We start from the raw sequence: 25,231 nt of genomic DNA, 5'->3' as shown, positions 1-25,231 counted from the left end.
TATTTCGGCGCCCGTTGGAAATGTTTTTAATAGCCTTAGCCGTCTATATCCGACGATCAACTTATTCTGTCTTACTTTAAATCAAACGCTGAAGTCGTACCCAGACTTGGAATGTAAAATTTGTAATCTGTATGAAAGTCAAATGACTTCCGCGATTATATGTGCGATAAACATCCTCACCAGACCTCTTAAAGGTAAGTGGACTGTTTTACAGCGTTAATCTAAATAAACGCATGTATTCCGGAAGCACATCGGTTAAGTACATTGAATAATATAAAGCAAATATTTTAGCTGTCTTAACTTTTGCCTTTGGTCTCACAGTCGGTAGAGAACGTCTTTGGTTTAAGATAAGATAACCTTTATTAGTCCCACACGTGGGAAATTTGTTTTGTCACAGCAGGAAGTGGACAGTGCAAAAGTTATGACGCAAAAATTAGAATACAATAAGAATAAATACAGTACACAGCTGTACAGAATAGAATAAAATAATATACTATATACAGTAGAATAAAATAGAATAAAAATATACAATAAGATAAAAATAGAATACGAATGCTATATACAACTGAGTAAAAATACAACGATGCCAGAAAAGATTATTGCACTTAGTGTTATTGCACATGTGTGGATGTGTGTGTTTGTTTCTGGCTACAGCTGGTGATTTGTCAAAAAACAAACAAAAAAACAAAACAAAAACGAAAAAACCCCCAAGTTGATTTATAATTTTTAATTTATTCTCCAATACCTGCTTATATAATTATGATTATGATTCTGGAAGCTAAACGCTTCAAAACATCGTACCCCTAAAAGTAAAAAAGGATGACAGATGTACTTGAGGACACTTTTAATGTGTATATTATGATGTTTAGAGAAAACAAGCCCAATTATTATATATTGTTGTAGGATCTACCTTACAATATAAAGCGACTTGAGATGACTGATGTTGTGATTTGGTACTGTATTAATAAAACGGAATTGAATTGAATTTAATATTTTTCTCTCATTAAAAAAGGTTTATAGTGTTGTATAGAAGTTTTGTGTAGTGTGATGTTCTGTGTGTCTGCAGAGGTATCTGCACATGAGGCTCAACTGTCACATCAGGAGGTCCTTCTGGCAGCTCTGCGGGCCAACTGGGCCCATCTCCTGGAGCAACTTCAAAGGGAGAGCAACTTTGAGGTTGTGAAGAGGCTAAGGGAGGAGGTTAAGGCAACAGCAGATTGGTTCTGTGTGGATACAGATGATGCCACATGGGCTTTTGTCCAGGAATGCCTCCTGCTGCTACTCACGTTATCACGTCACCTTTCTGATGAACTGGAGCGTTTCCAACAGGATCAATCTTGCTTGGCACCAAAAAGTCGTACCCCTGAGATGGCCCCACCTTTAGCCCCTGACATCCTCAGCATCACCCAGCAGAAGACAATCGGAGCTGCTCTGCAGTTTGTGGTTTGTCTGGGGCTCTGCCCATACTTGGCCCCTGGAGTGGGTGTCCCACTAGGACGGAGGTCAGCTTTTGGAGCCATGGTGGAAAAACTAGTCCATGTGGGCCCGGTGTCTGGAATGGCACGCCGCCTTCTTACCACCACTAAGGTCCTGTTGGAGCTGGCAGAGTTATCGTCTCTTGCCACACTCGTGTTCACCCGATATCTGGGAGACATTATTGCAGCAATATGCCAGCTGGGATACATGCCACACCACAAGGATGAAAAGGTAATTATTGTTCTCACTGTCAGGATTATTTTTGCACAAATTGAAATGTCAGGGAATAATGACGTAACTGACTTAATAGTGGGGTAGGCAGGGTGGGAGATGGGTTTTTGTTTTTAATTTTTGAGACCCAGCAGTCTCTTTGGAAGATACTGTTTTAATTTTCTTTCGTTCTTCTTGAATGTTTTTTTTTTTTTTTTAATGCAGCTGCTCAGTGCTGAGGAATGTCAAACATGTAAGGAGACCCTCAAGACCCTCCTTGGAAAAGTGTACCAGCCGATTGTCATCAAAGAGCTCCTTATTCTCCAAGGAGGAGCCAAACAGGTGATAATGACGGCATGGTTTTTATTTGACAAATATAAATTTGTGCTGCTGGATGGTGATTTGTTTGCTTGAAATCACCCCAAAGTTCAGACAAACTTCATCAAGGCTTATTGTTCTGATTTCCTCATTGGATCAATTCATTTGGGCTGCTGTGTAGGTCATGTTTTTTAATCTTATTCAATCTTTGTAAGCCTGTTTGTTTTTCACATAATAATAAAGATTTTACTTCAGAGGTCTCACTTTAGATGTCTCCTTCCTTTCAGTCTGGTCCAGTTCAGAGCTCCAGTGGTTGCAGCTGCAGGGCTCCAGCTTGGCTGAGGCGTCTGTGTGGTCAGCTGCTGTCTGAGCGACTGATGCAGCCCAGTGGTGTGCAGGCTGTTATCAGAGCAATTCTGGAGGGTGGCACAGGTGAGAAGTGTAATTGCAGCCAGCATGTACAGTATTTTGAAAAGAATTAGCACATCATGAAGAAGTGGAAATGTTGTGGTTGGTGTATCACCAGCTTGTGATCACTAATTCATCTATGAAATCTGAATCATATAAAATGCTGCCAGAAGATAATGTGAGCTCTAGAAACAAGTACAAAGTCCACAGACCAGTGGGTGATGCCAATTGTGCCAATATATGTCTGTGGTTCCAACCAAATAGACGCACTGTTTCTGTCCTGTTTCAGGGGGTGAGTCAGACTGGAGGAAATGCGATGCTGTGGCAAAGATCCTCATTGCCTGCCCTCAGCAGTCTGCCTCAGCTGACGCCTACTTCAGACACATCTGCCCTCAGGTCATCCCCTGTGTTTGTGGAGAGTACATCACAATGACAGTCACCTGTGTTACACAACCTTAATCAGTATTTGACTGATCCTTACCTTTATCCTAACCATAAGCTAAAACTAACGCTGTCCTTATGGACTCCTTCTTGCTTTAACCAGTTTTCTTTATTCATTTTTCTGTCTAGTTTATATACTCTTTACATTTCTTGTTTAAATAAATCAGCTTGCTTGCTGTTTGTGTTGTTTTCCAGATCCTTGAACTCCTGCACTTCAAAGACAAGCTGACATCCCGTCAATTCCAGCTTGTGGCCACCAGGGCGGTGATCTTTATGGTGCAAGAAAGATCTAGCTTTGCCGAAAAGTACCTTCTCAGCCCTCTGCTTGCTGCACTGCACCATTGCACCACTATCCCCAGTCAGTAACACAACCATCTTCATCTCTACGTCATAATATGACAAGATAAAAAAAAATATATATATACAGTGGGGCAAAAAAGTATTTAGTCAGCCACCGACTGTGCAAGTTCCCCCACCTAAAATGATGACAGAGGTCAGTAATTTGCACCAGAGGTACACTTCAACTGTGAGAGACAGAATGTGAAAAAAAAATCCATGAATCCACATGGTAGGATTTGTAAAGAATTTATTCGTAAATCAGGGTGGAAAATAAGTATTTGGTCAATAACAAAAATACAACTCAATACTTTGTAACATAACCTTTGTTGGCAATGACAGAGGTCAAACATTTACTATAGGTCTTTACCAGGTTTGCACACACAGTAGCTGGTATTTTGGCCCATTCCTCCATGCAGATCTTCTCGAGAGCAGTGATGTTTTGGGGCTGTCGCCGAGCAACACGGACTTTCAACTCCCGCCACAGATTTTCTATGGGGTTGAGGTCTGGAGACTGGCTAGGCCACTCCAGGACTTTCAAATGCTTCTTACGGAGCCACTCCTTTGTTGCCCGGGCGGTGTGTTTTGGATCATTGTCATGTTGGAAGACCCAGCCTCGTTTCATCTTCAAAGTTCTCACTGATGGAAGGAGGTTTTGGCTCAAAATCTCACGATACATGGCCCCATTCATTCTGTCCTTAACACGGATCAGTCGTCCTGTCCCCTTGGCAGAAAAACAGCCCCATAGCATGATGTTTCCACCCCCATGCTTCACAGTAGGTATGGTGTTCTTGGGATGCCACTCAGTATTCTTCTTCCTCCAAACATGACGAGTTGAGTTTATACCCAAAAGTTCTACTTTGGTTTCATCTGACCACATGACATTCTCCCAATCCTCTGCTGTATCATCCATGTGCTCTCTGGCAAACTTCAGACGGGCCTGGACATGCACTGGCTTCAGCAGCGGAACACGTCTGGCACTGCGGGATTTGATTCCCTGCCGTTGTAGTGTGTTACTGATGGTGACCTTTGTTACTTTGGTCCCAGCTCTCTGCAGGTCATTCACCAGGTCCCCCCGTGTGGTTCTGGGATCTTTGCTCACCGTTCTCATGATCATTTTGACCCCACGGGATGAGATCTTGCGTGGAGCCCCAGATCGAGGGAGATTATCAGTGGTCTTGTATGTCTTCCATTTTCTGATGATTGCTCCCACAGTTGATTTTTTCACACCAAGCTGCTTGCCTATTGTTGATTCACTCTTCCCAGTCTGGTGCAGGTCTACAATACTTTTCCTGGTGTCCTTCGAAAGCTCTTTGGTCTTGGCCATGGCGGCGTTTGGAGTGTGACTGTTTGAGGCTGTGGACAGGTGTCTTTTATACAGATGATGAGTTCAAACAGGTGCCATTCATACAGGTAACGAGTGGGGGACAGAAAAGCTTCTTACAGAAGACGTTACAGGTCTGTGAGAGCCAGAGATTTTCCTTGTTTGAGGTGACCAAATACTTATTTTCCACCCTGATTTACGAATAAATTCTTTACAAATCCTACCATGTGAATTCATGGATTTTTTTTTTTCACATTCTGTCTCTCACAGTTGAAGTGTACCTCTGGTGCAAATTACTGACCTCTGTCATCATTTTAAGTGGGGGAACTTGCACAATCGGTGGCTGACTAAATACTTTTTTGCCCCACTGTGTGTGTGTGTGTGTGTGTGTGTGTGTGTATATATATATATATATATATATATATATATATATATATATATATATATATATATATATATATATATATATATATATATATATATATATATATATATATATATATTGGGGGGGGGGGGGGGTTAATACCCAACATACTTCTCTGAAAGGTTCTGCAAACTCTCTCCTGGAGCCTTAAAAGGTTGATTCTGTTCATCTGGACGTAGTGTTTTTAGTGGGAGAAACGTTTAGTCGCTCATCCAAGTTACTGAATGTTTCTCCCATTGAAAACGCTACGTCCAGATGAACAGAATCAGCCTTTTGGGATTTACTTCCCTGGATGATTGAGCATGCATCAAGACTTCCCTTCTGGAATTTTATATATGTAATAAACTGTAATTTGGCATCTTAAAAAAAAAAAAAAAGTGCTGTCTTGGTACACAGTAAACAATAGTTTATTTTATCATGAAAGTTTTGATTTGCTTAAAGAACACACTGGTGGATTAACCATTATAGAAACATCCAACATTTGTTAATACCAAAAATTCCAACACTATTAACTTAGGCCACCTGTGGCATAAAGCTCACATTGGGTTGGTAGTCTTATACATTTGTTAAGTAATGCACATGACTACGATATATGCTAACAACTAAAGCCAGTATCAAAAGGTGAGTTTGACTGAGGATGAGGATTTACTTTGTGTAATTCATGTAGGAAGATGTCCAGGCTGTGTTGTCAGCACTTTGCATCAGCTGTGGTTTAAAAGTGCTTTATAAATAAAGGTGGATGGATGGATGAGCAGTATATGGATGATAAATCAGTTTATGTGCATTTTTCCAGGTGAGTGTGATTCCCAAACTGCTGTGGAAGAGTCAGAACTGACACAGTGTGTGGAAGATGTATACAAGGTGAGGACGCAAGGTCTTTACAGACATGTAAAAGCAGGAATGTAAGAGGAGTGAATTTCTTTCATCTAACAGAGCTCTTTGGGAAGGATGTGTCCGGCATTGAGGATGTTGGTGGAGTAGAATAGGGCCATCAAGATGATCTCTGAATGTGCCATCCAGCATCTTCCTAATAACTAGGTCCAGTGTATTCCATTTTTTTTAGCCAGCCTACTCATGCTGCATTATTGTATTGCCTCTTCCTATTCTTCTGCTTTAATCCAGCTGAACTGTGGTCTTTGAGTAACCTGCGTTTGAGTTTCATTGAATTGTTGTTGCAGTTGAGTCAGACATGTCTTCTCAGTGGCGTTGAAGTAGCATAGAAAAAAGTGCTTGTGCGAGTGGGTGAATGAGGCAAGTTGTAAAGCGCTGTGAGTGCTCAGAGTAGAAAAGTGTGATTATAAGAACCAGCGTATTTACCATTTACGAAGACCACAGATTAACTTTTGTAACAGTATCTAGTGAAAACTGCAGAACTTGAATAAATTGATTTGAATGAAATGTCATTAAAAAAGAACCATCAGCTGATTTCATGCCTGTACCTGCAGCTTGTGGCTTTGATAAACAGAATTCTTTCACAGGGTGAATCCTGGTCGTGCTGTTTACTTGATGCTTGTCTTGTGTCTCCTGTTGCTGCCAGGTCTGCATGGTTGAAAACACTCCCTCAGCTTCTCTTCTCAGAGCTCTAGAAGAAGTTCTTCCTGTTATCTTCACACTCTTCTGTTTTACCAAGAAGAATGTTTCTCACCTCCGGTAAACATTTTTTGTTTTTAGCTGCGATTTAACTTCGTTTCATTCTTCAGCTTCTTTTTTCATCAGTTTGTGTATTTAAATGCATTCATGCCTTAGAGCAGCGGTCCCCAATCTTTTTTGCGGTGCCGAAAAAAAAAAAGTTTTATGCATAACACATGTGAAAAGACCCAGGAAAACCGAGTTAACCATAAACCCGATAATAAAATAACGCTAAAAAAACGATAAAACCCTGAAAAGCATGCATTTCACACCTGAGCCTCAACGCTCGCGGCCCGGTACCAAACGACTCCGTGGCCCGGGGGTTGGGGACCGCTGCCTTCGAGTGTGTAATGGATGTGGCTACAATAATATTACCCTTTGCCGTGTGGATCACTGCTAATTGGTTGGATACTTTGACCAACACTTTTTTTTCTAAACCTGAGTTGACCATTTTGGAAGAAAGGGTTGAAGGATTCAGTTTTGGTCTTGGTGTAATCACAATTAAAATGCTGCTCAACAAACATTTTTAGTCACTAATTTTGTTGGAAAAGTTAAACTGATTCTGGATGTAGAACACAGTAATTACCTGTGTGCGCTCTGTGCTCCACAGCGCCCCCTGTCAGGAGATCTTGCTGTGGTACTTGACCCACGCTGAGATGTCTGCAGCCTTGTCAATGCTGAGGCAGCTTTCAGGCCTCCAGAGAGGGAATAACCAGGTGGCAGCAAACTTCCACTTCACTGCTGGCAGTGAAGGAGGGGCCAGGCTCAGCTGCAGAGAGAGCTGCAGGTAATGATGTTAAACATACAGATGACAGATCCTAAGTATTAAAAACCTTAATTTAAAGTAAAAAATAAAAGCACAGCAATGTAAAAATGTTACATTACAAGTAAAATGTTCAAGTTTTACAAGTTAAGTGTTTATTAATACATCTTTAATGACATGCAAAAATCTGAATTTGGTTTTCGTCTGATCCACAAGGTGTCGACAGTATACAAACAACAAGAAGCAGTCGAACAGCACAAAGCTGACAGGCAGTGTTTAGTTTTAAGGGAATATTGTTTTATTTTGCTTTCAAACATCGTGCACAAATAGATAATGAACATTTGGTATTAATTGGTAAATAACTGTACATGAACCACTTGAGCTTGTTATATAATTTTATACTATAGTATATTTCTAACTAACTAGGCAGCTTATTCTTTCAATGCAAACACAGGCAGTATTTGGCCTTGCAGAAGAGGTCAGAGGTCCAAAGTAATATAATATTTAGAATCTCATTATATTGTTCCCTATATGCTTACATAAGTTGTCAATATGAAGAATTAAGCATTAAGAAACATAGTTTGCCTCTGTATTTGAAAATCGCATATCATCTCATAAGGGAGATGATTTAAAAATGGGGCAAGTTAGAATAATGAGGGATGTATGTGTGTGATCACTTATGACTGGTTTTATTTAACCAAACATTAATGGGGCGTCCAAAAAAACATAATGCTTAAGCAGAGTAGTATATTAAATATGTTCTTTCTGATGCTGTTTCCCAGTGATGAAGATGATGAGATGTATGAGAGACTGTCAGGGGACCAGTGGAGAGTGGAGTGTCTGATGCACCTGCTGGCTGAGCTCAAAGACTGTGATCTGCCAGGAGACTTTTTCCTTGACCTGCTGCAGGTAAACAGGGATGCACGAGGATGGACTGCTGACCTATGATGGTCAAAAGTGAGGGTTACTTCCAGCATTCAATCATTACCTCTCAGTCTTAAATGACTGATGAAATATTATCATCACCCTGCCAGGTGGAAACCCAAGTTTGTGAATGCAATAACTTGATAACAAGGCAACATAGGATTTTGAAATTCATACCGTAGGTGCATCTGCTAAAAATCTTTGAGCTTGAAATTAAGTGACCTCGACTTCAAGGTGACCTCTGACCTTGACCTCAAAGCCCCCACTCCTAGGACCCCACCAAGATGGACCAGTCAACGATCCAAGTCAACTCTTACATGTCCTCCAATTTCCTGATTCCTGATTTCCTGAAAGAATAATGAATCTAATTAGTTGAACAACCAAATATTGCAGTGAAAATCAGAACAAAATGTTTTAATTTGCTTTATTTATATTATTTTTTTGGCCATTTTCATTTAAATATGGATCAGTTTTAAAAGAACTGAACCTCATAAATAGTGCTTATGTGAGCTTTCATCAGCCTCAGTAGAAATTGATCATTTTATGTAGTTATGATTGGGAATTGGAGTGTTTTATGTCTAGATTATATTACAGTGTTTGCTCTGTGACAGAAAGCAACCTCAGATAACTTTGCTCCTTCTGTAGGAGCTCACCAGCTGGGCCGTTGCAGATGAAGAAACAAAGGATGAAGAAGAGGTTGACATGTCGGCCATGACGCTGCTGGAAGTGGAGCAGCAGCTACTGGGTCGAGCTGAGAAACAAGCCCAAAGACTGGCTTTGCTTCATGTACTGGCTACGATGGTTGAGTCCCTGCAGCACGCTCATCTCCTGAGAAAAACAACACAGGTGAGTGGAGACATACAGAAACGCATGAAATTAGTCTTAAAAGGTATACAGATCTGATGTGATCCAGAGGTGTAAAGTATGACAATGATTGTGTATATATTTTGAGCAGAAATGAGTGTACCAGTCCATACACTAAAAGAGGGCAAGTTAAACACATGTAGCAGTATTTTACAATTGCTTATGTGAAAATGTTAACGTTGATAATTTACACACACATTTTTAAGGTCAATGTCAAAAATCAGATTATTTCTGCTCTCAAAACTCTTCTTGTGCATGCAGATGTCTTTAAAAAATAAATACATTTCTGACATTCTTTTTGCTCATTTACGGATTCTTAAATATGTGTGCACGATACACACAGGTCACATGTGTAGATGGGGTTTGAGGCTCCTCAATGTTTCAGTAATATAATGTTTGTTCAAGTACTAGTAGGAAACGGGGAATTCAACTTCCTGTGAATTCCTGTTTTTCTAAATAAGCAGAACGACTGATCACCCCTCTACTAGAAAACATACATTTACCACTACCAATATTTTACTCCATCTCTGTCACCTGTATAATCTGTCACTATTAACTTTTTTTTTTATTGCTCAGTATTAGTGTATCAATCCAAGCATGCGTGTGTGAGTACTCAAAATGTAAACACTAATCACCGTACACATTTTAAAATCTTAGTTTATCCTTGTGAATCTTTTTTTACACGTGTAAACCTTTGTTTTTACTAATTTCGCTCTATACAAGATTTGTGAGTGGAGATAATGAGATCTTATGCAGCACTCCATCACTTTGCTTCTTGCTCAGACAGACCTTACTCACCTTGGGGTCGTTTTCCTGCTGAAAAATTAATGATTTTCCCAGTAAGATCAAAGCTGTGCTGCAGCATGTTGTGGTAGCCATGCTGGTTAAATGTCACCTTGAATTCTCAAATAAAGCTTCTGGTCTGGACCTTCTGGACCAAACACAACATTTATACAGCAAGCCATTACCAGATTGGATTTGAATTGATTCGATATATGTAATTTAGTTTCTCCTAGACAGAAGGAACAGAATGGATGTCTTCAGTGTCATTTTTCCTAAAGCAGATGACTTCAGTTTTGCACTGTCACTGTCAGTTGACGGCACAAGTGGAGGGCTGTTACTGGTTTTGGAGCAGTTGGGACTTTAATGCATCGTTCTTCGTGCAATCGAACCGAAAGCAATATTAATATGTGCAGTCCTCAAAGTTGTAGACACAAGACCTGAAATCAGATGAAAGGACACATGTATTACCCATCAGTTTCTGGAGTTCACATTTTTGGACCTCACCACACTTACCATGTTAGTTTTTGGAGGCCGTGCTTGGGCTAAATTACTGGTCAATGCTGAGAAGCTTGGTTATCAAGATGCATCCACACACTGCACAGGTGCAACACACAGACACTCATTTCTGCTCATTTGTACTAAGTGAAAGGCTAAAAAATACTATAATTTTATTTCCCAACAGTGAAGCATAAACTTCTTAGAAGTTTCAAAGAAAAAGAAAAAATTTAAAAATAATCCATCTAAATTTTTCAGCTTTGGGTATAAATTCTAGTACTTTATTAGTATGCTATTTATGATAGTATTTGTTACAATCATATACACCTATGCTTGCTAATATCTTAGCACTTCACCCTTTTCAAATGAATTTTGTCACTTCAGTTTTTCAAATTGCTTTTGTTGTTTTTAGTCTTTCTACATTTGCCTCCCTGATGTTTCATCACTGAGCAACTGACCCCTGTCTGGGTTTGTTATAGGTTGTGGACTTTATGATGTCTCTGCTCCAGAGGGCCTGTGCGGGCCTGGATCTGACCGCTGGGCTGAATGCTGGCAGTGCAGCAGAGAGCCAGACACTGAGAATGGGGATGGGTCTGGTGTCTGCGCTGTTGTCTGAGCCTCAGGTATGCACAAGTGACTGATAACTCCATTCTGCTGCATGTGGCTCTTTCACGTTCAGTTCATAATGTTCTGTAGTTTCATTTTTTGTAGCTTTGATTATACATTATATTTGTACAATAACAGAGTATCTGCAGGTCTTGAGCATTAATTTTGCTCAAGACAGCAGCTTCAGTTAAATTTCAAAGGTCATTTTCTATGTGTTTTTATAGACGGCTACAGTTGGTAGTTGTTTGTTATTTTGGGGGGTTTTAAGAAAGGTTTTTAATTACCTTCAACCATAAAAGGTGATGTAGGAGCTTCAAATTGTTAATCTGGGCATATCTACTAAATATCTCAGATGAGTCCAAATCTCAGTGACCTCAACCTCTCAGAGGTCACTTTTTCCTGAAAATCTAATGAATGCAATAACTTGAGAAAAAGGAGATAAAGAATTTTGAATTGATACCATAGGTGTGTCTTCTAAGAGGCTGAGAGGTAGCACCGGTGGTCGCCAGTAATTTTAAGTCATTCTAAACCTGTGATGTTCATATGTTGACTTTGTTTTACAAAATGCATCCCTCTATTTCTTGCTGCTTATCTGCTATCATGCCTCACATAACACTAGATAGCTTTTTAAAAAAAACATTTAGAATTTTTATTTAAGGAACGTTTTGAGACTCTGAGGATGTACATATGCCTGTTATATGGAGATCTAATCAGGTAGTATAATTCCAGCTTTAGCTATTATGTACTTCTGTGTACATGTGCAAACAATTTGAAATCTGTTTTTTGAAGAACATTAAAGCAACATTAAAAACAAAGTTTTAGAACTTTAACACACTTTATAACAGTAAATGCATAACAGAAACTCTCAAGAAACCCTTACATTTGACTTTACAGTTCAGTGTGGAGGACTACTTGTCGATGTCAAAGCTGCTGCCACCTCTGGAGATACTCTCTCAGCAGCATCCTGACGTGATTATTCAGGAGCTAGCGTCCAACCTGAGAGCGGTCATTGCCACTCACGGGGCGTACCGCCCTGACAGCAGCAGTGAGGCTATCTCTGTCACTGACGCACCGCCCCCCAGAAACCATAAAACAGCTGTAAAAAATGTAGTGAAAGGTGAAGCAAACGACTCACATAAACCTGCCCAAAGCCATGAAAGACTTACAGCATCTTCTGGAGGGTCAAGAATAAGTCCAGGATGTGAAGGACAGATCTCTGGCTCCAGTGACTCTTGCCCTCCTTCCAAGCCCATCTCTGACTGGCTGATAGAGGCATGTGACCCAGACGTGCCAACAAGAGCGTACGCCCTGAGGGTACTGACACAAATGGTGCAACATAGAAAGCCAGAGGCCATCCAGGCGCAGGAGAAAATCCTGACGGTAAGTTACCTGGTAGCTGCTCTGTTTGTTGGTTTTTTTGTTTTAAATATGTTTTGGCTTTTTTGGTGTTTTCATTTTTTTTGTTCTGTTCTTTTTCTTTTTTTTTTAACTTAGGCTTTTCTTTTCTTTTTGTTTGTCAAGTTGAGTAGATGTTATGTTCTTCACATTTGCAAGTCCTGTATAAATTAAAATTATAAATTAAATTTTTAGGTAGAGAAATTTGATTCAAGTACTTTATTTCAAAATAAATTAAATGATTATCCACACATATAATATACAGGAGTTGGTGTGGCCTGTGTAGAGCGGGTGAGATACTGAAGCGTTAGTTGCTCCCAGTGTGTTCATCTTAGTGTGACAGTATGTCAGTGTTAAATAGAAAAAACATTTAGACATTGTAACGGTGGACCCAAGAAATACCAGCCGGAGCGACTTTGACAATGCAGAACTTTTTATTAAACTCGGGGTTGTACGTGGACACATATACTCCCGCGCTCTCTTTCTCTGCTGTCACCTCCGTCTCCGTCTGTCACTGCCAACATATAAAGAGACACAATCACTGTCAGATCCCAGCACACCTGTTCACCCCGCCCCTGCGCCGCCCCGGGAGCTCACTGCGTCACCCCTCCTCTGCAGCTGGCCAAGGACCACACCCACGCCACAGACATTAAATAGAAAATCATTATATAAGAACCAGTATCATTACCATTTGCAGCACTGTACAAAGGTCTTCAGCTACCCCTCATTTCTGTATATATTTTGCTAGGAGGATCTTAAGGCCATCTTAAAGCTATCTGTTACATTGTTAAAGCAATGATCATACTGCAGATTATATTATGCTGGTAAAATACTTTTGTTCATCCCCACAAACTGCGTCCAGCAATTTATTAAAAGTTGTTTAAACTGGTCACGAGCTGTGGGTAGTGACCGAAAGTACGAGATTGTGGATACAATCGGCAGAAATGAGCTTCTTCTGAAGGGTGGCTGGTCTCTCTTTTAGAGAGAGGGTGAGAAGTTCAGCCATCCGGGAGGGGCTCAGAGTAGAGCCGCTGCTCCTCCACATTGAAAGAAGCCAGTTGAGGTGGTTCTGGCATCTGACAAGGATGCCTCCTGGGTGAGGTGTTCTGGGCATGTCCCACCAGGAGGAGGCCCTGGGGCAGACCCAGGACACACTGGAGAGATTATATCACTCCATAAGACCTGTTATGCCCCCCATGGTGTACTAGTTAACACTTTCACTTGGCAAGTGAAAGGTCACTGCTTTGATGTCAGGAAGGGCATCCAGCTTGAAGCTTTGCCAAATCATGCAGGGGAGCAGCTAACGTAGCTTTTACTCCAAAAAACCAGTTGTCACTGATTCTCAGCCCAGTTCTTGAGTAATTTAGCGTACCATAGCTTTTCCTCCCAGTTTCCCTTCCTATGGTTAATAATGGCTTCTTGATATCTACTCTTCCATTGAGCCCATTTCTGTTTAGGCTTTTGTGAACAGCTCTCAAGTCTGTGTCAAGTTTTAGATGGATTTTTTTTCTTTTCCATGTTCATCTGGTGTATTTTTTTTTTGGCACACATACAATAAAATCTGTCACAGTGTGTTATTGTTTCAAAAAAAAAAAATGTGAGCACTGGCAATATCTTTGTCTCTTGAGACTTCTATAATAAATGAGGGAGCTGAAGCTCTTTGAGACAGCTCAAAAGAGCTTTGAGCTCTTGGGGCTTGTTAAGATGGTAAGAGAAGATACCAACTAATGTATTATTCTATTTGATCAGAAGCCCATCCCCTTCAACCATCCTTCAGCAAAACCCCCCTTTATTGATTTTTCTGCCTTGTCACACAGTTGAGTTTTCTAGAGGTCACTTTTCATGTGTACTGTCCTTTCTCCTTATTTTAACTGAAACTACAGTTTAAAAAAAAAAAAAAAAGTTGTTTGTTTGATGTATGGAGTGGTGTGTATTCTTCTTGGCTCTGCTGTTTGTATGTGTTTTGATGTTGTGTGTGTTTTTTACACAGTAGACCATGTGGTTATAAATCATGCTGATGGTCTATTTTTCTCCAGCTCTTCTTAGAAAGCCTGGAGCATGTAGACTCATTTGTCTACCTGTCAGCCATTCAAGGTAATCTAGTGATTCATCCCAATGTTGATGAAGTATTCAGATGCTGCTGATGATTGATGGACTCGTTATAAACCGTCTTTAGGTCTGGCTGCATTGGCTGATTCCTACCCTGACAAAATACTGGAACGGCTCCTAAAAGACTTCCAACATGGACCCTCCCTCCTTTCCTCCAACAAAGAGCGCTCCGTGGAAACCCGCCTTAAAGTGGGAGAGGTCCTGATGAGGACAAGCAGGGCCATGGGTGAGCATCATCAGATTCAACTTAACAGTTATGCTGTGATGTTACTTTGTTGTTGTTGCTTCTGTTTCATGTCTGTCAGTGCTGTGTGCTCTTGTGTGTTGAATCAGGATCTGAACGCACTGTTGTGACAACATTGCTTTTTTCTCTGATGAGCTCTATAGACTCTCTATAAACTCATCTTATTTCTGTATATATAAAAAAGAAAATAGGTCAAAAGACAAGAATAGCAAGACAGAGCACAAGTGGAAAAACACAATGTGTCTCTAATAGAGATGGACCGATCGGATATTACGTATCGGTACCGGTCTGATACTGACCTAAATTACTGGATTGGATATCGGAGAGAAATAAAAAATGTAATCCGATCCATTAAATATCACAAAAGCACCTCAGAAGACTTGCGACATGGCGTAACTCGGCTCATAACCGTAGCACGTCGGAGCAGTGTGCATCACGTGATAGAGCGGCTGTGGCTTGCCAGACCTCTCGGCGGTCTGGTTGAGCATTTGTAGCCTCCGAGGAAGTGATCCCAAAGAGAAGTAAAGCAAGTGTGTCAGTTCATCTCTGAATGTTTGTAAAGCATTCCTGCGTTAAGCTTAACAACCGATATATGGAGCGACTGCCTCTTCTCTCACCCTCCCTCTCCTGTTGCTACTTCAATCATGAAACCGATCAATGATCAGCTGATCGGCTTTTCTGTTGTGAGTCCGTGTCTCTTGTTTGTTTTTTGGCCCAGTTTGCGCCAGAAAGAGGAAACCAGCGGCTGAACAACAGCAGCACGTTTAAGCTTGATAAGCTGTTGTTAGAATGTATTTAATATTACTTTCTACTCGAGGATCTTTTTCTACGTAGCTGACGGCTGTAACTGTGCAGGGGCGGATCTAGCAAAGTTTAGCCAGGGGGGACGATAGGGCATAAACAGGGAAAAGGGGGCACAAAGACATACTTTTCTTTCTTATTCTCATTTAAAATGTCTAGCTTTTAATAAATTATCTGAATCTTACACCCAGTTTTAATCTGATGTAAAATGTATAGAAATCCATTATTGTATAGAGGAACTATTAAGTCTAATATAACCCAGTAAGCTATAGTACTTTTGGGAAGGTACGATCTGTGCAGTCTGCAATTCTGTTGAAGAAAGATGTTGAATCAATTTAATTATTGTAGAAAAATAATTGATTTCTGTGCTTTTTTTTTTTTTTTTTTTTTTTTTTACATGTGCATTAAATTAAGGTTGATTACGTCGATTAAGCATCACGGGGGGGTGGTTCCCTTTTTTTTTTTTTTTTTTTGTGCTGGGAGTTTGCAACCCTATTAGTTAGGTTGTTTAATATTTCTGCTAAGTACTCTTTAAAATACCAGAATAGGGAGGATGGTGCAGGTTTAAGTTTATTAGCTTGATCAGTGTTGCTGAACTATGAAACATTTTGGGTGCAGTGTATTTTTTGAATACAGGTATAACAGAATAGCTTTAGTGTTTTGTTTTTTAAAACTTCACTATGAACTTATACAAAATGCAGCAAGATATTAGAAAAACAGCTTTATTGATTAAAAATACACTATATTGGATTCATATCGGTATCAGCAGATATCCAAATTTATGATATCGGTATCGGACATAAAAAAGTGGTATTGTGCCATCTCTAGTCTCTAACTGCTGCACCTATAAGAAAACGCATACAAGAACGCAGCAGCTGACCACAATCTTGTTGGTGTGTGTGTGTGTGTGTGTGCCTCTGCATGTGTGTTTGTCACCAATTATACTTGGTAATGATGGAAGAAGAAGCCACACTAACTGTGTCTAGGAGCCAGAGGCAGACAGAGAAAGACCCAGGAGACCTGAGCCATCTGCAGCCTCCAGACTATGAAAAATCTTATTTAAAATTAGAATGAAATGGTTTATATGGTGTATATATCTTAAGGCATAAAATGTACCTGTACTCGACCTCTTTGACATTAATAATAGGCAAGTTTTTGTGTTGCTGAAGACCGATGGTAATTAATATTAACAATAATTCACTTGTCATGTACGTCTTTATTGGCTTGTAAAAGTAGCTTTTATTTTATTTTAGTTCACATTTTAATGCAATTTAATGAATACAATATTTTATATTATTTCACTTTTAATCTTAATAATCTTGTGAAATCCTTGAAACATGGTCTAGTACACCCATGCCCCCCTTTAGACTCGCCCCTGTTATGCAGAATAGGACAGCTGCCATCAGCCTTCAATAAGCTGTATAATTTAAACATGCTCTCAGATTAAGTTAACAGTTCATCAGCATATTTTAAAACATCTGGAGGCTTACTGCAGATTTTTCACTGTGTAAAACAAACGGTGTGGATGGAGCTCGTGCTAGGTTTTTCCCAGTAAAGGTTTGAAAGGTGGTTACGGGAGCAGCGCTGCTGCCTGAGCTCAGTGTGTCGGTAACGGCTCTGCCTCTTTGCTCTTCACAGTGTGTAAACAGACTCTGGCTCCACGTTAAACTACACCAGCATCATTATCACTGCTGCTGTTGTGTTATCAGGTTTCTAATAATTGCTTCTGAATATTTTTGTATCACAGGTCTGTTTTTAGTTGCAAATGTGGGTGACACTCTTGCATTTACATTGTTTAACACAACGATCAGGTGTGTTGACCCAGGGTGATATCTAAAACCTGCAGGACACCGGCCCTTGAGACCTGGAGTTGCCCACCCCTGCCTTAAATGAAACATTGAAGAAAATAATTTCTGACAAGAATTTTTTATAATAGAATTTCTCGATGAATCGTTGCAGCCCTAGATGTAATATTCGATTTAGTCATAATCAACATACTCAAAAAGCTGTACAAAACAGGAAATGACATTTTCACACCAAAAAGTGCTGACCAAAGAGCTAGCCACCTGACACGTTGGTAAAACATGGCACATGTCTGCATGGTGTGCTGTGTGTCCTTAAAAAACTGAGGAAACTTGACAAGTGAAGGGTAAAAGAAGTGTCACGTCTAAAAGCCATCCACAGCAGATAAACAATATCTGAATATCATGACCTTAAGAAACGGGTAAAAAAGTGACTACTTTGTTGTAGTCATCACAGCCACACAAAAACCACAGTGCACGCTTGTTTTCTTTGCAGATCCCCATCAGAAGGAACCCTGTGTATAAAAATCTTTCCTGACAGAACCCCCCCCCCACCCCACTCGGTTTTACTGTGCCAGATTGCCATCGTACCACTTCTCTGGGACAATTAGATGGTTTATATCCTTGCTGAGAGATTGGATCGAGATTCAGTTTGTTGCACAGGCACCCAGAGAGCTCCTCTGTTTGGCTAAAATGCTCCCACAAGACTGGCCAAGATTTGGCTTTTGCCAGGCCATCGTTTTTAAGTAAGAAAGTTCTCTTAATTGACTCGCCTGGTTGAGCAAATGTTTAATAAATGAATGTTTGGTTTGCTAACTGTGACTGGCTTAATGGCCTTGCACAGTCCTGTGAACTCTCATAGTAACCAGTGATAGGACATGTACTGAAAGGGAAGAGCTCTGAACCAGCTGCTGTTCTCAAAACATGATGTTTATCAGGATGTACAGGAAGAGGACGTGCAGATGTATTTGTTGGAGTGCATCAGTTTTACCAGCTTTACCAATGTTGAATATTAATGTGTGTAGTTGAGACACACACTGATACAAGTATGGACTCTAAAACAGCATTTCTCTTTCATGGAGTCTGTTAAAGCAAGTTGTGACCGGCTAGTGAAAGATGGAAATAAAGTGAGAGCAGCTGAGCTGAAAAAAGGCTATTGTAGAACAAGCTAACATCATTAAGGTGCAAGGTGTCTGTTTCTGGATAAGACAAATCTAACTGGCTCTGAACTCTACATCATAACTTGTGACGTAACCAGAAACCCCTTTGACCCTGTTCAGTTACTTTACTTGGGCTCCCACTTTGTGATTGAGTGGTTCTGAAATGCTTTCACTTTGCTGTAATACTGATTACAGTAAATCGTGGAATATCTAGAAGGAAAAAAATGTACAAATTGACTGTTTCAGTGGTGGCATCCTATTACAGTACCATGCCTGAATTCACTGAGTCCTTTACAATTAGCCCACTCTTTAACAAATGTTTTTAAAGGCAGACCGCATGACTAAGTGCTTAATTTTTATACATCTGGAAATACCTGGAATCAAATATTAAGAGGTCATCCCAGTACTTTTGTCCATATATTGTATTTTCCACAGAAGATGACTACAATCACCTAGAGAACCACAGACATGACATCCTCTGATAAATGGTCAGTTTTATGGAGCCTTAGATCTAACCTGTCTGCTTGATGTTTCTCCTTTAGGAGAACTAGCTCCCCACCTTGGCCGTCCTCTGGTGGGCATCTTCCTGCGAGAATCCAGAGACCCTGACCAAAGCATCCGGGCTAGCAGTCTGTCCAACCTGGGGGAAATCTGTCAGAGACTGGACTATTCCCTGGGGTCACTAGCTCAAGAGGTAGGGTTAACCAATAGACAATAGAAAATAAACACATTAACATTTCTAAGAACCCATTAAGCAAAAAACAGGTTATTGTTAGAGTATAAATTAAATGGCATGAAATTCTAGAGGCTTCATCTGACTCCTGTTGCTCAGGAGGTAGAGCGGGTTGTCTACTGATCAGAAGTTTGGTGGATCGATCCCAGGCTGCTCCAGTGTGCGTGCCAGATATTCTTGGGCTAAACCCCATGTTGCTCTCTGCTGCATCCATCGAGTATGAACGTCTGTGAATGTTAGATAGAAAAGCATGATTCTTGTATGAATGGGTGCTTTGAGTGCTCCTGGAGAGTAGAAAAGAGAGAGAACTCTCAGTCCAGTCACCAAATCAAACAAACAGCTGTACAGCTTCAACTGACAAAAATAAAACCAACAAGATTTTACAAATAAACATTTTACAGCATTATATAACTCATGCCTCATACAGGACAACCGATGGAACAATGTAAACACAGGACAATAATTTACAATAGAAACAGTGAAAAGATAATTAGTAAAATAATTGAGTTGAACAAGTGGGTTTTCAAGAACTTTGGTTTAACTTCACTCTGTAAACTGGCTGACATGTTGGTTCCATGCTGCAGCCAGCTGGCATGAATGAGCCACCTCTGTATATGTCTGCAGCACACAAACAGATCTCACTCTAAATATACTGAATGTTTGTCCTGAGATGCACAGCTCAGCTCTATAGTGACTAACTCTTTGTAATTTTTCAATGTTGTTAAATTAACAGACTTCATGTCTGTAATATTACATAGATACTGAAATGAAAACTGCAAAACTCACAAAAATACTGAAAATACACCAGTTCTTTCAACCAGGCTGCAAGGCTGCAATAACCAACCAGATGTATTTGTGATTATTTTGGTTTGGTAGGTAATATTTTGAGAGTAGTTTGAGAGTAAACCACGTGAAAACAAAAATGTCAAAAACCATTGCTATTCTCTATAAAACAAAGCATGTCCTGAACAAAAAATCATTATACACACTTTATTGTACTCTGTTGCTTCCATATATGACTTACTGTCTGGAGATATGGGGTAATGCATATAAAACGAACACTCTTCATATTTTCAAGTTACAAAAAAGAGCTATAAGAATTATAAACCAATCAAACTATATAGAACCAACTAACATTTTGTTTATTAATCTGAATACCCTGAAATTTTATGATTTAGTTGAATATAAAATGGCACAGATAATGTATAAAGCACAAAATAACTTGCTTTGCCCCAGTACTCAGAAGCTGTTCAAAGTCAGAGAGAGTCAATATGACTTAAGGGGAACAGATTTCTTTAAAAAAAACAAGATGAGGACAAATATAAAGCAGAGATGTGTTTCTGTTAGAGGAGTTAACCTGTGGAATAGTTATGACAGTGATTTAAAAAGGTGTAGTTCATTTTCCTTGTTTAAAAACATGTTTAAAAATAGAGTAATAGAAAAATATATAAATCAAGAATGAAAAGAGCAAAAAGGAGAAAGAAGAAAAAAAAAAAAAAAAAAAAAAAAACAACCTCTTGATTCTTTTGCTTTGATGTAGTTACTTATCTAAGGTGGAAAGTTTTTTTTTCTTTGTTTTTTTTTTTTTTTGTTTGTTTGTTTTTTTTTGTTGGTTTGTTTGTTTGTTTGTTTGGTTTTTGCTTTGTTTTATTATTTTCTTCAAGCCCTGTGTACAGGAGCTGCATACAAAAAGATATTTTGTGAAAAGGGTTGGCGTAATAAGCAAATGCTTCAGCCAATACCTTTTGATTAGCCTTGTCTCATGCTTTCTTTCTTTATGGTAGATTTTTGTTCTGTTTTCACTGTTTGTTTGTTTTTTCACTGTTTTCACTGAGATTTGAATTTGAATGCTAATCAATAAAATCAAAAATCAAATCAAAAGTTACAGCAGCTCTGTGCAAGATAAAGATGGTAGGTATTTAAAATAAATCAAACTGCACTAAGTCCAATTGGGAAAATAATTTTCTGTGTTTCTGAAATGTGAGACTCCATGCTTCCACAGTTATCTACAGTTGTGTTATCTGTGCTTGTTAGTTTAAAGCATTATTAACTGTTATTATCTGTCGTGGATACACTTTGTACAAATATAATTCCCCATAAATTGGGACACTTGTGTAAAATAGGAACAGATACATTGGACAAGGAATGCAATATTTTACATTTGACTCTTTCATGAAAAATAACTCAATTCATATTTGATGACAACAGCATGACTAAAAAAAAGTTGGGACAGGTGCAGCAAAACGCTGGAAAAGTGCTAAAAAGAACATCTTGCATGCTGTTTTTGTGCAGATTAGCTCCTGTCTGACGTCACTGATAAAGACGGAGAAGGAGGCAGAGGTGAGGAGAGCTGCTGTCCACGTTATTGCGTCGCTGCTCCGTGGTCTTGGGGACAAAAGCACACAGGTACACTCTCACAGCTCACTGGGTATTTTTAAAAATGTCTTCGGAAGCACTGGATTCAGTTTTCTAAACCTAATGCCAGAAGACCTTAAGATGAGATGTTACTTCATATTTGGTAGGTGTATTACTGGGGACCCGCGTAAGGTGCTATTGTGAATAAATGTTTTATTGAATGTTCTATTATTGTGACATTAACACAGTTCCATAAGGGGTGTTTCTGACAGTGCTGGGCTGTTTTTACAGACAACAGGCACAAGACACGTTTTTTTGTTTTCTTTTGTTTTTTCCATGTTTGACTGCGTGCAATTTGCAGTAAATTGTGTGCCTTAAACTTTTTAATTAACATTTACGTGACTCATTTAAATATTTTTCTCCTAAAAGTGAAACACTTGCAAATGTGCAAATACGCTTCAGTTTGAGGTCAGGCTGTTAGCTTTTTCTAATATTTACATTTAAGTGTGACAAACATGCCAAAAAATAGGAGATCAGGAAGGGGGCAAACACTTTTCCATGTTTTGTAGTCCATTTTCTCCACATCCTGCATATTGTCATTTCAACATCCGGACATCATGTTGTTAATGAGAGACTAATGTAAGGTCGTTTTTATTCTCGGCACGCTCTTTTCGTTTCCTAAGTCCTTTTCAAATTTCCTACCCACTTTTGCTTGACCTCGATGCCGTTTTCATCAATGACGTTTTTATCGAGGTCAAGGAAAAGAGGTGGGGAAGAGGAGGAGGTACATTTGGAGTGCACCAGGCAGAGGAGAGATAAAAATAAAATCCAGTGAAGTCGCACAGAGAGGACTGAGGGACCATGACGTAAAACTTATTTCTTTAGCCACTTTCGCTCTGTCTTTTTAGCTGTAAGTGGTTCTTCATTGTTGTCTACCTGAACTGAAATGGAAAAATCCGTCTGTTAGCCTTAATGTTAGGTTTTGTAGGTGTATGCATGGTGAATGAGAACTATGTGGAGAATAGACTGAGTCAGCTACACAGGTGATTCACTAGACCAGCAAGCTGGTTAGCAACTAAGTCCAGGGAAAACCGTGAAAGCAGGGAAACAGTCAGAGAACTAACTAGAAATATCTCAGGATGAAACAACAAAAGCACACCAAAGAGTCCTGGGGTCTGTTTCTTACACAGAACCCCCCACCCCCACCTAGCAACCCATAAGACCCAATCAGCACAGTACATCCTTACAGTTCCTCTGTCTATGGCCAAACTGATCAAAGCCATGAAATAGAGCTAATAATAATAGGCTGGTGGTTTTAAAGCTGTAGTAGCTGCTGCTAATTGTATGTAAAAAGCTGGCTCAGGTGTTATATAGCTTTTAATCACCTGTCATGACCCCAGTGAAGTGGCTAGCTGTTTGACTTAGTCCAGGTTGTATAATTACTGGAACAGCTGGAGAATGGTGACACCAGCTGCACAGCACTAATGACACACAGTGACATTATTGGAAGACAAGACTGGGAAGAAACCAGAAGGACTGTTTAACCCCCCTCACCTCCCCCAACGACAGAATCCATTTGAAATCTGGAACATTATTTTTTTTAATCATAGTTTTCAAGGTAAATTAGAAATACTAAATGCTGTGTTCCTACTTTATTTAATCAGACCCTAAACCAAATTATAACAATAACTATATCTATCTAAAATTCCAGATTTTATGTAAACTGGTTCCCACTTTATGTAAAAATGGGTTGTGCTGATTAAACTACTTTAAGCAACTTTCCAAGGCAGCAGTTGCCTTACAGTATAAGGGTCTGGATTCAGGGCAATTATCAATTGGTAATATAACTGGAAACAATATATTTTGGTCAATGTTGAGACCAACAAATAAAGTTTTCCTTGGCTTTGAATTTGACGATACTTTAAATAATGTCTAATAGAAAAAAGCAAAAAAAGGCAACTAAAATAAACATGCTAAAGCTCGGTAAATATGAATGAACAATAGTTGAAGTACAAATAAAAAATGAATGTAGTTCAGTTAAGCAGACTTTTTATTAAGTAACCAATTACTATTATGCTTTTTTTTTTTTTTTAAGTGTATGGGAGGATAAGGAGTGTTTTGAGTCATATTGTATGAAATGTACTTGGTAGCAAACTCAGCACCCCCACATTTGTGTCACTTTAGTGTCACCTTTTCCAAAGTTTCATTAGTGTCTGTCTCCTCCAGGTTCTCAGTGATGTTTTGTTGGACCTGTACCGAGCTCTCAAATGGGTGGTTAACTCTGACCTGGATGAGGTATCCGTGCTTCATGCCCACCTGGCTCTGGAGGAGCTTGACGACATAATGAGGAGGTTCATCTTCCCTGAGCAGAAGCTGGAGAAGAAGATTGTCGTCCTACCATAGAACTAATTTCCGTGGGCTCTTTGCACTACAATTTATGCCTCCGTGTAATGTGGATTAAGTCTTCAGAAATGTGGTTGACCACAAAGAGCAGAAAATCCTACATCCATGCATACCAAGGACTGTGACCTAGTGTACCACCCTATTCCACAATAAATTTTTAAGCATATTTTCTGTGATTTGTGATTTGAAATATGAAAAATATTTTAACTTTAGATTTATGTGAATTAAATACTGTAATAATACTGACTTTAATATATATTAATGTTGAATAATAATCCCAAAAAGGTTGATTCGGTTCATCTGTATGTAGCGTTTTCAGTGGGAGAAATGTTTCGTCACTCGTCCAAGTGACTTCTTCAGTCTCAGCTGACTGCAGGTTTCCCCAACCTTATAAACAGTACATTTGCACAGTGAGTGAAACTAGCACCCTTTAATGAACAATGGACTGTGAGGTCAGTTCATTGATCATTAATATGCAAATTGTCATGACCACTGATTAACAACCATTGATCAATGGCCATGAGTACAATTTACACAGAGTTGGTATTGTAAGAACGTGAAAAGACCCTTTGTCTGTATGATCAACTCGGTCACCTATAACAGCTCAAAGTTTTTGGCTTCGATCCTCAACCCCTTGGTAGGCAGCTCTAAACACCACCACCCACTACAAACGCTACAACCAGATGAACAGAATCTACTTTTTGGGATTTCCTTATGATTGAGCACGCATGAAGATGTTAAATAATATTCATATTGTATACCACAAAAACTATAAAACTTTAAGCCCAAAGAAAACCTCATGCCACAGTACTGCCCTGAACTTCTGCACATTATCACATTATCACACATCACACATTTGCACTTCTCTCCACTTCACTACCACGGGCCTTTCTAAAGTATGGGAGGCAATTATCCTAAACAAAAAAAATTACATTGAGATTGTCAAGGAAGAAATTTGCAAGAGAGGAAGAATCCAAATTCTGATTGAAATATGCTACAATTACATGGTAATAAAATAATTCAAATCAATTTTTTAAAATGGCGCCAAATCACAACAACAGTTGTCTCAAGGTGCTTTATATTGTAAGGTAAAGACTCTACAATGATAGAAAGAAAACAGAAAACCCCAACAATCATATGACCCCCTATGAGCAAACGCTTTGACAGCAGTGGGATGGGCGAGACAGTGTGCGGGGTTATGTTCTATGTTAGTATAGCCAACTAAAAC

The 25,231-nt window shown here is 39.4% G+C and overlaps 1 protein-coding gene across 1 annotated transcript; it reads left to right on the top strand.

The window, feature by feature from the left end:
* Positions 1 to 4: 4 nt before the first annotated feature.
* tango6 (transport and golgi organization 6 homolog (Drosophila)) lies at positions 5 to 24,169 on the top strand. The gene is made up of 18 exons (XM_014414513.4): positions 5 to 194; positions 1,067 to 1,707; positions 1,912 to 2,028; positions 2,292 to 2,436; positions 2,702 to 2,808; positions 3,049 to 3,211; positions 5,731 to 5,798; positions 6,475 to 6,587; positions 7,177 to 7,353; positions 8,112 to 8,238; positions 8,899 to 9,099; positions 10,875 to 11,018; positions 11,896 to 12,381; positions 14,433 to 14,490; positions 14,573 to 14,731; positions 19,055 to 19,206; positions 21,538 to 21,651; positions 23,827 to 24,169. The coding sequence occupies exons 1-18, from the start codon at positions 143 to 145 to the stop codon at positions 24,001 to 24,003; spliced, it is 3,201 nt and encodes a 1,066-aa protein (XP_014269999.3). The 5' UTR covers positions 5 to 142; the 3' UTR covers positions 24,004 to 24,169.
* The last annotated feature ends 1,062 nt before the right edge of the window (positions 24,170 to 25,231 follow it).

This window comes from Maylandia zebra, linkage group LG7, assembly GCF_041146795.1.
Source record: "Maylandia zebra isolate NMK-2024a linkage group LG7, Mzebra_GT3a, whole genome shotgun sequence".
Classification (NCBI taxonomy): domain Eukaryota; kingdom Metazoa; phylum Chordata; class Actinopteri; order Cichliformes; family Cichlidae; genus Maylandia; species Maylandia zebra.
The sequence above is the reverse complement of the archived record's forward strand: the minus strand, read 5'-3'. Positions and strand labels throughout refer to the sequence as shown.

Excerpts from the sequence above, each read along its gene's own strand:
- tango6 (XM_014414513.4), top strand. The coding sequence starts at position 143 with ATGACTTCCGCGATTATATGTGCGATAAACATCCTCACCAGACCTCTT. Across the intron at positions 3,212-5,730 it reads CCATTGCACCACTATCCCCA|GTGAGTGTGATTCCCAAACT; the intron begins GTCAGTAACACA and ends GCATTTTTCCAG. Across the intron at positions 9,100-10,874 it reads TCCTGAGAAAAACAACACAG|GTTGTGGACTTTATGATGTC; the intron begins GTGAGTGGAGAC and ends GGTTTGTTATAG.